Here is a 14477-nt window from a genome sequence, read left to right as displayed (position 1 = left end):
CCTCCAGGGTATAACCAGCACTTTACTACCAGTCCTGAGAACTAAAACGCCCAGACCAAACTACGGAAATAAAAAAATTAAAAAGGATGTAAAGTCTATGGCGACAACTTTAAAGACACACTCTCTTTGGGACTTGATTGTTTTCTAGAACTTTTAATGTGTTGAAGACAGACATGTGAACACGGTAAACGAGTTTAGGGGAATAATCACCACAAAATAAACTAAGTTTGTCTTGGAAAATAACATCAAACGCAAAGTAATTTAATTACCAACAAGGCTGCGGAATGAAAATGTGCTGATGCTATGGAGCTTGGGTTTTGAGAAAATAATAAATTACTCACCAATTTCACAGAAAAACAAAACAATTCACAACCAAATCTACAGATATGACATTAAACACTGATGGGCTGACTAATGATTTGAGACGGATTTCTAGACACTGAAAAGCACAGAAACACAGGATTCATGTTGTTTCAACACAGCAGGAAGTGACATCAGAACACCGGTAAGAAAACAAGCTAATCCGCGAGGAACCTCAGAGCGATTAACTAACTCAGCGGATATATCAGGGGTGTGTGTGTGTGTGTGTGTGTGTGTGTGTGTGTGTGTGTGTGTGTGTGTGTGTGTGTGTGTGTGTGTGTGTGTGTGTGTGTGTGTGTGTGTGTGTGGTTCAGAGGCCTGGGGGTCTGAAGGCCATGTCGAGTGTGGAACCGTTGTCGAGGTTCTCAAACGTCCCAACCACCAGGGGGCGCTAGACGCTACCAGGGATGACTGGTACCTCACTCTGCTGCTGCGGACACTTTAAGACTATTCGTAAAACAGGATGTTATCTTTCCAACGTGATCTCGGTTGTTCGGAAAACTCAGATAAAACAACAACAGGGAATTGAAGGAATCGTACATTCAGAAAAAGAAACCGATTCTTTATCTCCTGAGGGGGACGACTCACTGGTCTGGTTCAAGTACTCCGCGTCCGCACCGATCGCCCATTGGTCCCGACCGGCTGGGGTGGCACCAGAGGAGGCCTCTGATTGGCTGGCTGGCGGGCGGCGGCCCTCCCTCACCACATGAACCTCTGCGCGTCGTCGCTGCCGGGCCAGAGGAAGGGGCGGGCGAGGAAGAGGTGGAGCGTGGCGGCGTTGACCGCGGCGTGCAGGCCCAGCTCCAGCAGCAGGCGGGGCAGCGAGGGCAGCGGCATGTGCAGCCGGAACATGAGGTACGGAACGATGAAGTAGCGGAACTCCAGCAGCCGCTGGGGCACGGTGGCCGCCAGCACGCACACCAGCAGCGCCAGCGTCCAGAAGAGCGAGCGCGAGCGCAGCGCGTCCAGGAAGTGCCAGCCGGCGAAGACGTAGGCGGGCACCAGCAGGTAGCGGGCCAGCGGGTGGCGCTGGACGACGCGCCGCCACGCGTAGAAGGTGTAGTGGCGGTTGTCCGCCAGCAGGTACTTGTGGACGTGGGTGAAGTTCCACACCAGCAGGAGCCCGGCGGCGGCCAGCAGCAGGAAGAGGAGGGGCTTGCGGCGCAGCGCCTGCAGGAAGCGCAGCAGGCGGTGGCGGCACAGCGTGGTGGGCAGCGAGAAGGCGAGCGCGAAGGACAGGAAGTAGAAGAGCTGCGGGGCGTTGAGGCAGGCCTCGTGGCTGGCGCGGTCGCCCACCACGACGCCGCCGTTCAGCGCCACGAACACCAGGAAGCCGGCGGCGGCGGCGGCGTACGGCCACGCCACCGACAGCAGGGCCTTCACCCGGGGCGGTGACACCAGGAAGTCCAGCAGGAAGTGGGTCACCCGCCGGGCACCGGCCAGCGAGAGCGGCACCGGCGAGGCGAACCGCTCCTCGCGCTTCTTGGTGCTTTCCGTGCGCCACGCCTCGTCCAGCTGGCCGGCCAATAGCGTGCCGGCGCAGAAGGCCACCCACACGACGTTGGTCTGGCGGAAGAGCACGGCGCAGGCTCCGAGCAGGGCGGACACCTTGTGGCAGCCATACAGCGTCATCAGGTAGGCAAACAGGATGAAGAAGGTGGAGCCGGCGTCGGTGTAGTACAGGAAGTTGAAGAAGTAGAGGACGGGGAAGGTGGAGAGGGAGAGGGCGGAGACGACGCGCCGCGCCACGCTCTTACTCTGGAGGAGAGAGAGAGAGAGAGAGAGAGAGAGAGAGAGAGAGAGAGAGAGAGAGAGAGAGAGAGAGAGAGAGAGAGAGAGAGAGAGAGAGAGAGAGAGAGAGGTGGTGTGAGGGTCACTGATATGGAACGTGTGCATGTACATTAAGCTACAACACACTAGAGTTGTTCGGATATCGATACCGACTAAAATGCAGTATCGGGTATTGGCGAGTACGCAAGCCGATGGCATACCAACACTACGGTGTTATGCTGCGTTCGTTAACGGTCGCAGGTGGAAAGTCGGGATGGGAAAAGCGTCATCTCCGTCCTAGGTGCGTTTGAGCACTAGAAGTCGGGAAACAAAACGTGGACGCTCACCACACTTAACTACAAGAATACAAATGTCTTAATTATAGATTATAAATGTAAATCTAGTTCGGAAAAAATCCTTCGTAGACAGAAGGTGAACCTACATTGCTGTCATCGTATCAGAACAAGTTGAGTTAGTAGTCACAACGCTAGAGGCTGTCTCGGTGTATGTACTCGGTATCGGCCCATACTCAAGTTCAGGAATCGGAATCATCTCGACTTCCCAGCTCAGCTCCCACCCAGCGAGCGGACCGCGCCACGCCGCGCCCCGCCCCACCCCGCCCCGCCCCGGCCCACCCCCGCCCCGGCCCACCCCACCCCCGGCCCGCCCCGCCCTGCCCCGGCCCACCTTTTCCCGGAGGTGCAGCTTGCAGGTGAGCAGGTAGAGCAGGTAGAGGTTCCCGCCGTTGAACAGCAGGTTGACGAAGCGCAGCATGGCCGTGGAGCAGACCACGCCCCCCGTGAGGCCCGCCAGCCACACCAGGGGCTTGATGACGCCCACGGACACCAGGTACAGGCCGGGCAGCGTGGTGATCATGGGGTCCCACTGCACACAAACAAGAGCATTCAGCGGCTGAGCTTTTATCCACTTACAACGCTTCACACACACGCATTCACACACCGACGGCGGAGTCAACCCCCGCAGGGGGCGACAGCCAGCGGGTCAGGAGCAGTCAGGGTGAGGCGTCTCGCTCAGGGACACCTCCACACTCCGCTAGGAGGAGCCGGGGATCGAACTAGCAACCTAATCCGACCACAAGATCAGAGGCCTTTCAAGAAGCTGGAAGTTAGCGCAGGGATTCTCAAATGGGGACAAACGCACCCTAAGGGGCTAGCTGAGCTGTGTCCAGGACTCCAGGGGTACTAAAGAGGTTAAAAAGGTCAATATTAACATACTATAGTTGATATGGTATTATGGTTGTATGTTTTACATATACGTTGTTGTAGATCAATAAAGTGAAGACCAGACATGCCAGTATACCTCAGCTCCTTCAATTGTAATCTTCTAAGCTACATTATTATTATTATTATTATTATTATTATTATTATTATTATCAATTATGCAAAATGATAATTGAGGACCACTGGTTATAATGTCGGTACAAACGTTGTCTCGTGGAAAAGCCTCTAAGCCACAAATGAGTTGGACTTAAAACTGAGACCACGCCCCTTTATGTCTCATCCTAAAGTCGGAGATCTGAGGGTAAATCCATCATGACCCGTCAGCCATCAAAAGGCACATCTGTCACTCAGTCTGAAAAGATAATCTAGCTGATGAGGTGTGTGTGTCTACAGTACATTTGTGTGTATATCTACAATGTGTGTGTCTACAGTGTGTGTGTGTGTGTGTGTGTGTGTGTGTGTGTGTGTGTGTGTGTGTGTGTGTGTATATCTACAGTATTTGTGTGTGTATGTGCACATCTACAGTATGTTTGTGTGTGTGTGTATATATACAGTATATTTTGGTGCATATCACCAAAACAGTGTGTGTGTGTGTGTGTGTGTATTTACAGTATATTTGTGTCTGTATATCTACAGTATTTGTGTGTGTGTGTGTGTGTGTGTGTGTGTGTGTGTGTGTGTGTGTGTGTGTGTGTGTGTGTGCGTGTGTCCTTCACCTCGTTGAATCGCCCCTGGCAGTACTTCTGGGCCTGCGGGACGTGGAACACCTCGTCCATGTAGGGCCCCCTCTGCTCCCGGGTGACCGCGGAGAGCAGCAGGCAGGAGACAAGCAGGTTGGTGCTGCAGAGGGCGGTGAACGCGTAGCCCTCGAACCGCTCCATGGCCACCGGGACTCCAACTACCGACCGCGGACCTCGTTATGTGGTGTGAAGCTGACTGCGCCGCATAACTGTCCCGTTGTACGGGTGAAAAATCTCAGAGTTTAGAGGAGATATGGCAGCTTATCGTTATAATCCATCGGATCCAACCAGAAGTTATGCGTTTTTTGACGTTTGCCGGTCCGCTCGTACAAACGGTCCGGGCGGAAACGGAATGATGCTCACGGAAGTTTCCCGTGAGTATCATTCAGACATACTATTCAATATATTTCCATTAAATAATGATCATTAAATGTAGTATTCCATTCCAAATAATTTATGTCGGTAAAACTATCACGAGTCTTTTGAACTTGTATCAGTATTTATATTAAAAAAAAGAAAAAAAAGAAGGGACAAACGGAACGTTTCCTTGAAGCTGTGTCGCAGTATTATTGTTCCGCCTCACATGTCGTGGTCAGGGCCGGGTCGGGTCTGATCCGCGGTTGAAACATGCACTCATCCCATCCCCTGGAGCTGTTCCCCGGACGGACGGTGACGCTGATGCTCTTCAAAGGCGTCCGGAACCCCGCAGAACTGAGGAGGAGCGCCATGGGGGGCCAGGTCCCCGCCGCCCTCATCAACCCCAGGATGGTAAGCGTGGGCTGACTGAGACAGCGTGTATCTGGGGTTTCATATGAACTGTATTCACTTGCTTTGTGTTTTGGACGGCAGCTGGTGGACCCTTTCCAAGTGATTGTAGCGGCGAACAAGGCCGTTCATCTGCATACTATTGGGAAGATGAAGACGAGGAGCCTGAACTCTGAGATCATCTTCAACCTGTCGCCCACGAATAATGTGAGTCCTCAACGTGTGTGTGTGTGTGTGTGTGTGTGTGTGTGTGTGTGTGTGTGTGTGTGTGTGTGTGTGTGTGTGTGTGTGTGTGTGTGTGTGTGTGTGTGTGTGTCATATCATTGTGGGCTAAATTGGAAATGGCTAAAGCAGAATGGTAGCCTAGCAAGCCAGACCCACATCAGGATGTTGGGTCTGGAAACAGTCCGGCTCAATCCAGAGGCGCAGCTTGTGAACCGGCAAGGCAGGCAACTGCTTGGGCCCCAAGAAAAAAAAAAAAAATGTTTTTTTTCTTTTTTTCTTGGGGGCCCCCTGGTGAGCCCCTAAGAAGTATCATCCCTACTGCATTTACCACTTGTTTAACGAAAACGATCTGCCAGACTTTGAGAAACGGTTCAAGACTTTGCTTTAGTCGAGCCGATCGCTACATTTATGTGCAAAACATTTTTTCCACCATTGTTTCACCTGAACACGTCTGCAGTGGCAGATGTTGACAGTATAAGCTGATATGGAGCTTAAGTCCAGGGCGTATGGACAATCTTGGAACTTACTCACAAAGGAAAAGTATCCAACCATGAGGAAATGTGCTGCCTTGACTGAATTATTTGGCTCTACTTAGTTATGCCAGTCAGCCATTTCCCACATGATTATTAGTAAGTCCAAATACCGTTCCACCATCACTGATGGTCATTTGGAAGCCTGCTTGAGAATAGCTTCCAGCAGCTACTGTCCGGACCATGCAACCCTGGCTGACTCCATTCAGTGAAAGTCATCAGAGTATGTACTCAGTATATATAAATAAATATATGTTTAGCATTATTTAATATAACATTCTGACCTGGTCATTTTGAAAGTAGCTCGAAGGCCGAAAAAGTGTGGGCACCCCTGAGCTAGGGCAAGCATTTGCATTTCTAGCAAAGGCCAAAAACGGCCGAAAACAGCATTTGTAGTTTGTTTGCTGTTATATTAATGTTCAGAATTAATATGTAGCACCTTCAAGGGTTTTGATGAGCACTGGAATTGTAAAGTGGGTTTAATTACCCAAGAAAACTATTCAAAATTCTATTCAAAATTACTCAATTGCTGTAACTAATTTGAGACAATTAATACCAAGTCACTTCACACCTCAGTTATGTGTGCATTTTAGACTCTGTTTATATAATTATTTTTAGTTGTATTGTTCTATATTTGTATCAATATAGTGCTAACAAATGAATGTGAACACTGACTCTTTTTCAGTGGAGTGCAATATTCAATGTATTTTGATTTGAGTACGTAGCATTTGCACTAGCCATGGCATGCTTCATGCATGGATGAACACTGGCCTTAATACTGGTTTGGTCAGATTGTTTATAACATAATGCTGAGGAACGGTGGTTGGAGGGACCCCCTAGGGCCCCAACAGACTCTCAAATCGCCACTGGCTCAATCCAAGGGGTGGGATAAACGGTTGTCTTTCCAATTCCCTCTGCACGCAATAGGATAGCGCTAGGATCAATCATGTAGCAGGGACTGCACGGATTTCACACAGAACCGTCGCAACTCAGTCGTGGTTTTTCCAGCTTGCGAGCTAACGGAGCAAATTAAATTTGCTGCCGCTAGGGGCGTCTAGATTTCTAGGTTAGATTTCTAGACATTTTTCTCCAATATCATTAAAACCAATACTAATAATGCCAAAACCCTATTTGCAACTGTTGACAGACTGACCAAGCCCCCAATACAAATTCCACCAATTTGACCTTCATTCCACGCAGAAATGCAATGAGTTTGCAGCATTTTATACTGATAAAATTGAAGGCATCAGACGCGCCATCAATGTCTCCACTTTAAACAAAAATGTTGGACTACCACCCTGTTCAGACAAAAGTAACGTGGCAATGACATGCTTTAATGTCATAGACTCTAAAACCTGTTGCCTTGATACTTTACCTACCAACCTCTTTAAGAATGTTTTTGACTGCCTAGCAATAGACATATTGCAAATAGTTAACAACTCTCTCCAATCAGACACTTTCCCAAAAGCCTTAAAAACTGCAGTTATCAAACCCCTTTTAAAAAAGCGGCGCCTAGATGCCTCTATTATTAACAACTACAGACCAATATCAAATCTACCCTTCATAAGTAAAATCATTGAGAAAGTTGTCCTCCAGCAACTTAACGTGACTTCCTGGCATCAACTGGTTGCTATGACACCTTCCAATCCGGATTCCAATCAGGATTCCGACCCCTTCACAGCACCGAGACCGCCCTTATTAAAGTTGTAAATGACATCCGTCTTAACACAGACTGGCAGAATCTCAATACTAATGCTACTAGACCCCAGTGCTGCATTCGACACTGTAGACCATTCAATACTTTTGGACAGATTAGAAAACTTGGTGGGGTTTTTACTTTGCCTTTCTAAAATGTTTTTTTTTAACTTTGCCTTTATTTTCTATCTATTTTACTTTTTACTTATCTATTATTTTCTTTTATTGTATGACAATGTTTATATGTGAAGCACTTTGAGTCTGCCTTGGTTATGAAAGGTGCTATATAAACCTGTCCATCAGGAATCATGAAGTAATGAACATAGCCAAAACAATCATAGGGGAATGTAAGGTACTGTCCTTGCCACACCTTACAAAGAACACAACTGACATAACAGCCAAGCAATAATTATGACGTCATGTGGTATACAAAGAAACTCTTATCTATCTCTCGCACGCACACCTCACAAGGTGAGAAGAACACACGGCAGCAGCAGAAAATGTGTCTTACACCAATGAGCGAACATTAATACATAGCACACCAAATAGGCATGTAAAAGGCCAATGCCCTTCAGGATAAATTAAATAAATTAAATGTGGATGATTTTGAGCCTCTGGCGGCCATGTTGTTTTGTCAATCAACTTCATTTTACTTGATAGACGTCCATCTTGATGTTGGTGGGTTAGTCCATAACAGGGGTCAGCAACCTTTTCAACATGCAGTGCCAGTTTGACATTTTCTCATTGATGAGTGTGCCATATGTATTGCCATATATTAAATATTAAGCTGAATTATGACACAGTGACTCCAAACATTTCCAAAAGACCTGGAATTTTATTATTTCCATATAGTCCACAATCATGTATGGGGTCAGAACAGTCTCATTAATAATGAATGCACAGAGAAGGATTCACAAATGTATTTTGTGATTTATATATAAATTACTCTCTTCTCACAAATACATTTCAATGCACACACAAATGGATATCGGCATGTATAAATGTAAAATAAATCCATAAACAAAAATAAGTTTCACAAACACATTTCTGATCCACACACAAATGTGTCTTGTTTTAAATAAATGTAATATAAATCCATAAATATATGAATTAAAAAAATATTTGCAATTTTCATCAAAAATGTATTTGGATGTTGTTACATTTATATACAAACTGTTAAACTTGAATTTACAAGATGCTTTGCATTTGTGTGTGAACTGGTCTGTATTTATATGTGGATTTTTGAGACTCCCCCGACACGGCTGGATTCACAAATGCATTTTTTTCACCAAGGAACTCTCAATCAGATGCCTCCTTCGTTTTCAGCCAATCACATGACAATCCCACGAGGGGTACCTCGTAACGCGTACCTCGGTTACGCGTAGCCTACCTCGGTAACGGTAGTATTAAAACGCTACAATACATTCATGATGCGTTATTCATGCACGCCTAGACATTTATTTTTGCCATTACCAGACGCCATGTTGAGGCTGAACTCTTACCAGTGAAGTTCGATAACTTTTTTTTATTTTACCGAAAAGCAACGCAAAATGCGCAGAGAAAATGCTGTGCTCTGGCCATGGTGAGGTACCCCTCATTGGACTGCAGTCATGCGATTGGCTGAAAACAAGGGAGGCATCTGATTGGCTACAGAAAGTTCCTTGTTGAAAAAAATGCATTTGTGAATCCAGCCACGTCAGGAGAGTCTCAAAAATCCACATATAAATACAGACCCGTTCACACACAAATGCAAACAAGTTCACAAATGAAAAGCATCTTGTAAATTCAAGTTTAACAGTTTGTATATAAATGTAACAACATCCAAATACATTTTTGATGAAAATTGCAAATATTTTTTTAATTCATATATTTATGGATTTATATTACATTTATTTAAAACAAGACACATTTGTGAGTGGATCAGAAATGTGTTTGTGAAACTTATTTTTGTTTATGGATTTATTTTACATTTATACATGCCGATATCCATTTGTGTGTGCATTGAAATGTATTTGTGAGAAGAGAGTAATTTATATATAAATCACAAAATACATTTGTGAATCCTTCTCTGTGCATTCATTATTAATGAGACTGTTCTGACCCCATACATGATTGTGGACTATATGGAAATAATAAAATTCCAGGTCTTTTGGAAATGTTTGGAGTCACTGTGTCATAATTCAGCTTAATATTTAATATATGGCAATACATATGGCACACTCATCAATGAGAAAATGTCAAACTGGCACTGCATTTTGAAAAGGTTGCTGACCCCTGTTATGGACTAACCCACCAACATCAAGATGGACGTCTATCAAGTAAAATGAAGTTGATTGACAAAACAACATGGCCGCCAGAACTTATCTGGTGTAGATGCCCACAGAGCTGCCAATTCTCACGGTTTCACCGCGTGACACACGCTTTTGCCTGCTTACACACCACATCCAATTTCTGACGGCCAAATAAACCCGAGACGCGTTTGCACCCCCCCCCCCCCCCCCCGTCAACAATCCCGATTCTCCCCCCCCCACCCCCCCGCGGTCCATTTACAATTTAAGAGAGCACACTAGAGTCTTAATGCCTGAAGAAGTCAAGAAGTCCAGCAGGATAAATGTTTTTTGTGTGCAGATCTCTGAGGCCTTCAAGAGGTTCGGCATCTCCGACGCAGACGACTCTGTGCTGGTTGCGCTGGTCGCTACGGACGACGAGAGCCAGACGTTGGCAGACATCACGGAGAAGGTGGACGGAGAGCAGGTCCACCTGGAGGAGCTTCCAACGCTGTCCGATGTCACGCAGATCAGGAAGGTTTGAGTGCTACTACCATTCTACTATAGTCAGTCGATCATGACCGTATCTTCTTCTTAAAAGAACGGAACTTTCACAATTTGGTTAACCAAAGCATTGTGTGGAAATTCAAATTCAATCGACACGGAAATGTACTGCTCATTTAAGGAAGTAGTATTTGAGTAAAACAAATTGGCAGTATTCTCTGAGGTAGCCAATGTAGTGATGCACGTAGTTAGGGCAGGAGCAGCGCCGTCGTATAGGGGGGAAAGGTTATGACAATTATAAGGGCCCACAGCCCGCTAGGGCCCACACACAGCCCCCAGTAGCCTCTATGACAAAATGATTATGCATACACTGAACTAATATATATTCCTATGAGTGAATCCGAATTAAAACAAAGCCACAAATCATACAATATTGTAATTTTAATAATTTCAATAATCCCCTTGGCCCCTTCTTAAAAAATGGTTTGGTCCACACCGCGGTTCGTTCTTCCCAGGGACGTGCACACGTGCACTGGATCGCGGACGAGCGCTATTGCGGGCGCGATTGTTGAAGAACACTCAGAGGGCACTTTTTAATACGAGGCAAAAAGGGCAGGGGCTCAAGCACCCCTAGGGCCCTATGTGTGCACGTGCCTGGTTCTTCCCATGGTTCTTCCTCATCGGAAGTGAGTGAGCGATGAGACTTACAGTGAGCAAACAAGCCAATTTAAACTTTAATTGAGATTAGATGAGGCTTGTTGTTGTTTTTGATATTTGTTTTACAACAACGTATTCCATGTGCTCTTTGTTTCACTTGCACATTAAGTTAAATGCTACATATTTACCTGTGGACTATCTTGAGCCAGGACACTTAGTTTTTTGCATATCAGTGCTTGATTGTTAAATACAATAAAATACCCACACCCAGGTCCGGAGTGGCCATCGGGACGTTCGGGAGGTTTCCCGTTGGGCCGGTCCACTTTCAAATGTATTTTGGGCTGCTTGGGTGAAAGAAAAAAAATACTTTGACCATTATTTTATCTTCTCCTAAAGTAGACTTAATTCATCTGAAATTTCAGCCCCAGCATCGCAGTATATATAATTAAGCAATAGATCACGACAGGCTGTGGTATACGCTCATTATACCACAGTTAAGGGGCGTTGTCCGTCCCGACGCGCAGCGGAGGGGCGGCGACCCCCTTCACTGTGGTATAATGACCGTATATCACTGACTGAAGTGATTTTTATAAAACGGTTACGTAAATATGGCGAAATGAAAGTCATAGACATTCTCAATTTTGAAAAAGCTAGAAAGTCGGAAAAGCATTTTTTTTAACGAATACAAAAAAGTAGTCCCTCCTGGCTGCCGGCAAAGTGTACGGCGGTTGCTATGCAACACACTGTAGCGTCCTTCAGAGAGAAGGCTAGGCTAAAGACGGTAGCTTGGTTCGCCGGCAATTTAGCCTTCTATCGAGTTCACTCGAACTCGATAGTAGGCTAAATTGCCGACCGTGTGCCTATTGCTTTACAACATTTCCACCCTCTCCAGCAATCAACATGTTTTTTAGGCTTCAGTGAACTACGCTATCGCTTTTATATATACATAAACAACAGTTAGAGTTAGGCGCGGAGTGATACTGAACTCTGTAAACTGAACGGGCGTCATAGCTGTGTGTATACGCTCAATATACAACGGTTGGGAACCAATCAGATCGCTTGATTTAGGCCCCCCGTTTTATAATATGGATTATACAATGTACGGTAGTTCACCCCTCCCAATTATTTTAGTTGGTTTGGCCCATGTTGCGTCTTTAACAGCGTCTTTAACAGAAGAGAATCAGCGAACAGAAGCGACGTCGTTGATTGTGGAGGGCAGAAAAAGCCAAGGAGTAGCCGAAAAAGCCTGATAAAAAACAATAAGGGCACTGGAGGAAGATTCCGCCACATGTGCCAAAATAAACTACCTGTTTAGAGGACAGACACAAGTTGCAGCCGGTAGAGAGAGGTGGATCTAATGATTAATTTGCAACATAAATCATTTAGCTATTTGTGCTATGTTTGCAATGCCGATTGCAAACATACAAGCTTAAACCAATTCATCATTATTCTAGTTAATTTTGTTAAACCATATGACAAATCACAAATATAATTTGTGAAAATCATCATGTAAACTCCAGCATGATCTGTGTAAGTTAGTCCAAGCAATAAAGTCACCCCTTCTTTTTTTTGTAGCATCAGAAGAGATAAGCCAGTCCGATGCTGAACAGGTAATACTAGACAGCATTTTTCATGGAAAATATAAAAGACAGAACAAACGTGATAGATAGTCATTTATATTAAATATAAAATATTTTGTAACCTCAGAGCAGCAGTCCAGCCTGTCTGATGCTGCTGAGGGGCTGAGGGGACAGGTAGAGAGGACTAAAAAATATGTTTAAAAATATTTGATATAAGATAACCCACACATAGAACTGACATGATGCATTGAAATTATCCTAAATATGTAATGGGTTAACATTTTATTTATATATATATATATATATATATATATACATATATATAATTGATAGTTAAAGTAACAGATCCTTGAGGTGGATTTTTTATTTGACAAACGTTGATCCAAAAAGGGATAGTACGAGTTTTGTGCTGTTCATTTATGCAAATTCTTCATCACTGAAAAAAGTGGGCCAGTGTGGGCCTGAAACTCCCGGGCCGAAAATGGGTCCCACTCCGGCCCTGCCCACACCTATTTGTTGAGTGGTTAATTGAAAATGTATTTGCAATCAGAGGTGTAATAACGTGTTGCAAATCAGGGAAATGAGAATAAGACAATTAATAATACATAATTCACATAATAATACTCTGACTTGTTAAGTCGTTAAATGTAAAAAAGGAAACAAATTGGGTGTATTACACCAGGCACTGTCAAGAACACTGAAAAACAAGAACATTTAAGGTGGCAATGAATGGGGGAGAGGAGCCCACACCGATATTCTTTCAGGGGGCCCAGAATTCCTAGCAACTGCCCTGGGCAGGAGTAAAATATTGAAATTAGTACAAGAATCAAGTACAATTAGTACAAGTACAAGAATCAATTTCCCTGTAGGATAAAGTTTGTATGTAACTCCATATTGTAGAGTTTTTGAGTAGTAATCAAGGACTATCCAGCCTTGTGTTTCATACTAGGACTATTATTAATTGAGCTTTCATCCAAAGTGACTTGGTTAATTCAGATGCATGCCATTAAAGGAGCAGGAAGGGGTTGGGTTAGGGTATCTTGCTCAAGGATACCCACAGGTAGCCCAGAGATATCGAGGTTTGAACCAAGAACCTTTGGGCTGGGATACAAACAAAACCACTAGGGCCTAGGTCCCCGTCTGACGCAACTTTGACCATTAGTTGACGTGACACACGTCAACAGGCACATTTCTGTCTTTTTAGCACCAGAAATCATCTGTTAGTGGTCAATCATTCCTTATCTGTATCTTTCCCTGATTTTTGGGTTTGATTAAGTGAAGGATTTTGAAGAGCGCATTTTAAAATCTGAAAAGCAACACTTTTATTAAATTACGCTAAACCTCATTTTCCTTGTCGATGGGGATTTGTACATCGGCGTCACCACACTTGTCCTAACGAAAGTCTTTTCCTTCTGTTGTGTCTCCAGCTGTACAAAGTGACGCCACAGGAAGAGAAGATGGGAGGTCTGCTAGACTCTGTGGTCTGCAAGATGGCCACGAAGGACGTCATGTAGCGGCCCTGTGAGGAACCAGACCCTCATGTTTTGTACTCAATACCTGTGGGGGTCTTCGTGTTCGGAGGGGGAGCTACGGTGGAGATGCTTTTGATGAAATGATTGGCTTGCAATGGAATCAAGTAAGCCGTAATTGTTCTGGAAACAACCGCAAACACTCTGTTCCAAGAAAATACTCAGGAGGATTGTCAATTTGTGTCCTGATTTAATTTATTCAGTGAGATCAGGTTAATATTTAGTGGGGATTCACCAGTGATCGTCAATTGTAGGAAAATCCCCTACTTTGCTTTAAATTTGTTAGCATTGAATACAAACCTATAAAAATATCAAAGTTATGGATTTAAAAATAAAGATTGACTTATTTTTATACTTGTTACTCTCTGTACTCCTACTGTTCATATGTTTCGGATCAAAAACGGAAATGTGGAGAAACTGCGTGGTGACGGTTGAACCAGTTCTGTGATAGGATACACCTCCTCCCGGTCATCACACCAGCCGTGTCTGGCTGACGTCTCTCTGAAGCTCTTCTGGATTGTGAGCCTTGGAACGCAGTGTCGTCAAAGTGTGGAAACCGTGAAACAAGTGGATCAACAGTGAAACTCGACTACCCTACTGGAGCAGAAGTACTC

General features: G+C 44.9%; 2 protein-coding genes across 3 annotated transcripts; one reads left to right on the top strand and one right to left on the bottom strand.

Annotated features, from left to right (window-relative positions):
* Positions 1-76: 76 nt before the first annotated feature.
* On the bottom strand, positions 77-4476 carry alg10 (ALG10 alpha-1,2-mannosyltransferase). Its single transcript, XM_084483178.1, has 3 exons — positions 4088-4476; positions 2818-3015; positions 77-2118 (listed from the first exon to the last, which is right to left on the bottom strand). The coding sequence occupies exons 1-3, from the start codon at positions 4250-4252 to the stop codon at positions 1060-1062; spliced, it is 1422 nt and encodes a 473-aa protein (XP_084339304.1). The 5' UTR covers positions 4253-4476; the 3' UTR covers positions 77-1059.
* Positions 4477-4667: 191 nt separating this feature from the next.
* Positions 4668-14217, top strand: tprkb (Tp53rk binding protein). 2 transcript variants are annotated; one of them, XM_084483180.1, is made up of 5 exons: positions 4668-4879; positions 4961-5083; positions 9955-10131; positions 12330-12364; positions 13762-14217. In XM_084483180.1, exons 1-4 carry the CDS (start codon positions 4739-4741, stop codon positions 12342-12344), a joined length of 456 nt encoding a protein of 151 aa, XP_084339306.1. In that variant the 5' UTR covers positions 4668-4738; the 3' UTR covers positions 12345-12364; positions 13762-14217. The 2 variants fall into 2 exon arrangements, with proteins under 2 accessions (XP_084339306.1, XP_084339305.1); XM_084483179.1 differs by lacking the exon at positions 12330-12364 and having other exon boundaries at positions 4669-4879.
* Positions 14218-14477: the final 260 nt, after the last annotated feature.

The sequence above is a fragment of the Micromesistius poutassou genome (genome assembly GCF_964030765.1).
Source record: "Micromesistius poutassou genome assembly, chromosome: 18".
Taxonomy (NCBI): domain Eukaryota; kingdom Metazoa; phylum Chordata; class Actinopteri; order Gadiformes; family Gadidae; genus Micromesistius; species Micromesistius poutassou.
The sequence above is the reverse complement of the archived record's forward strand: the minus strand, read 5'-3'. Positions and strand labels throughout refer to the sequence as shown.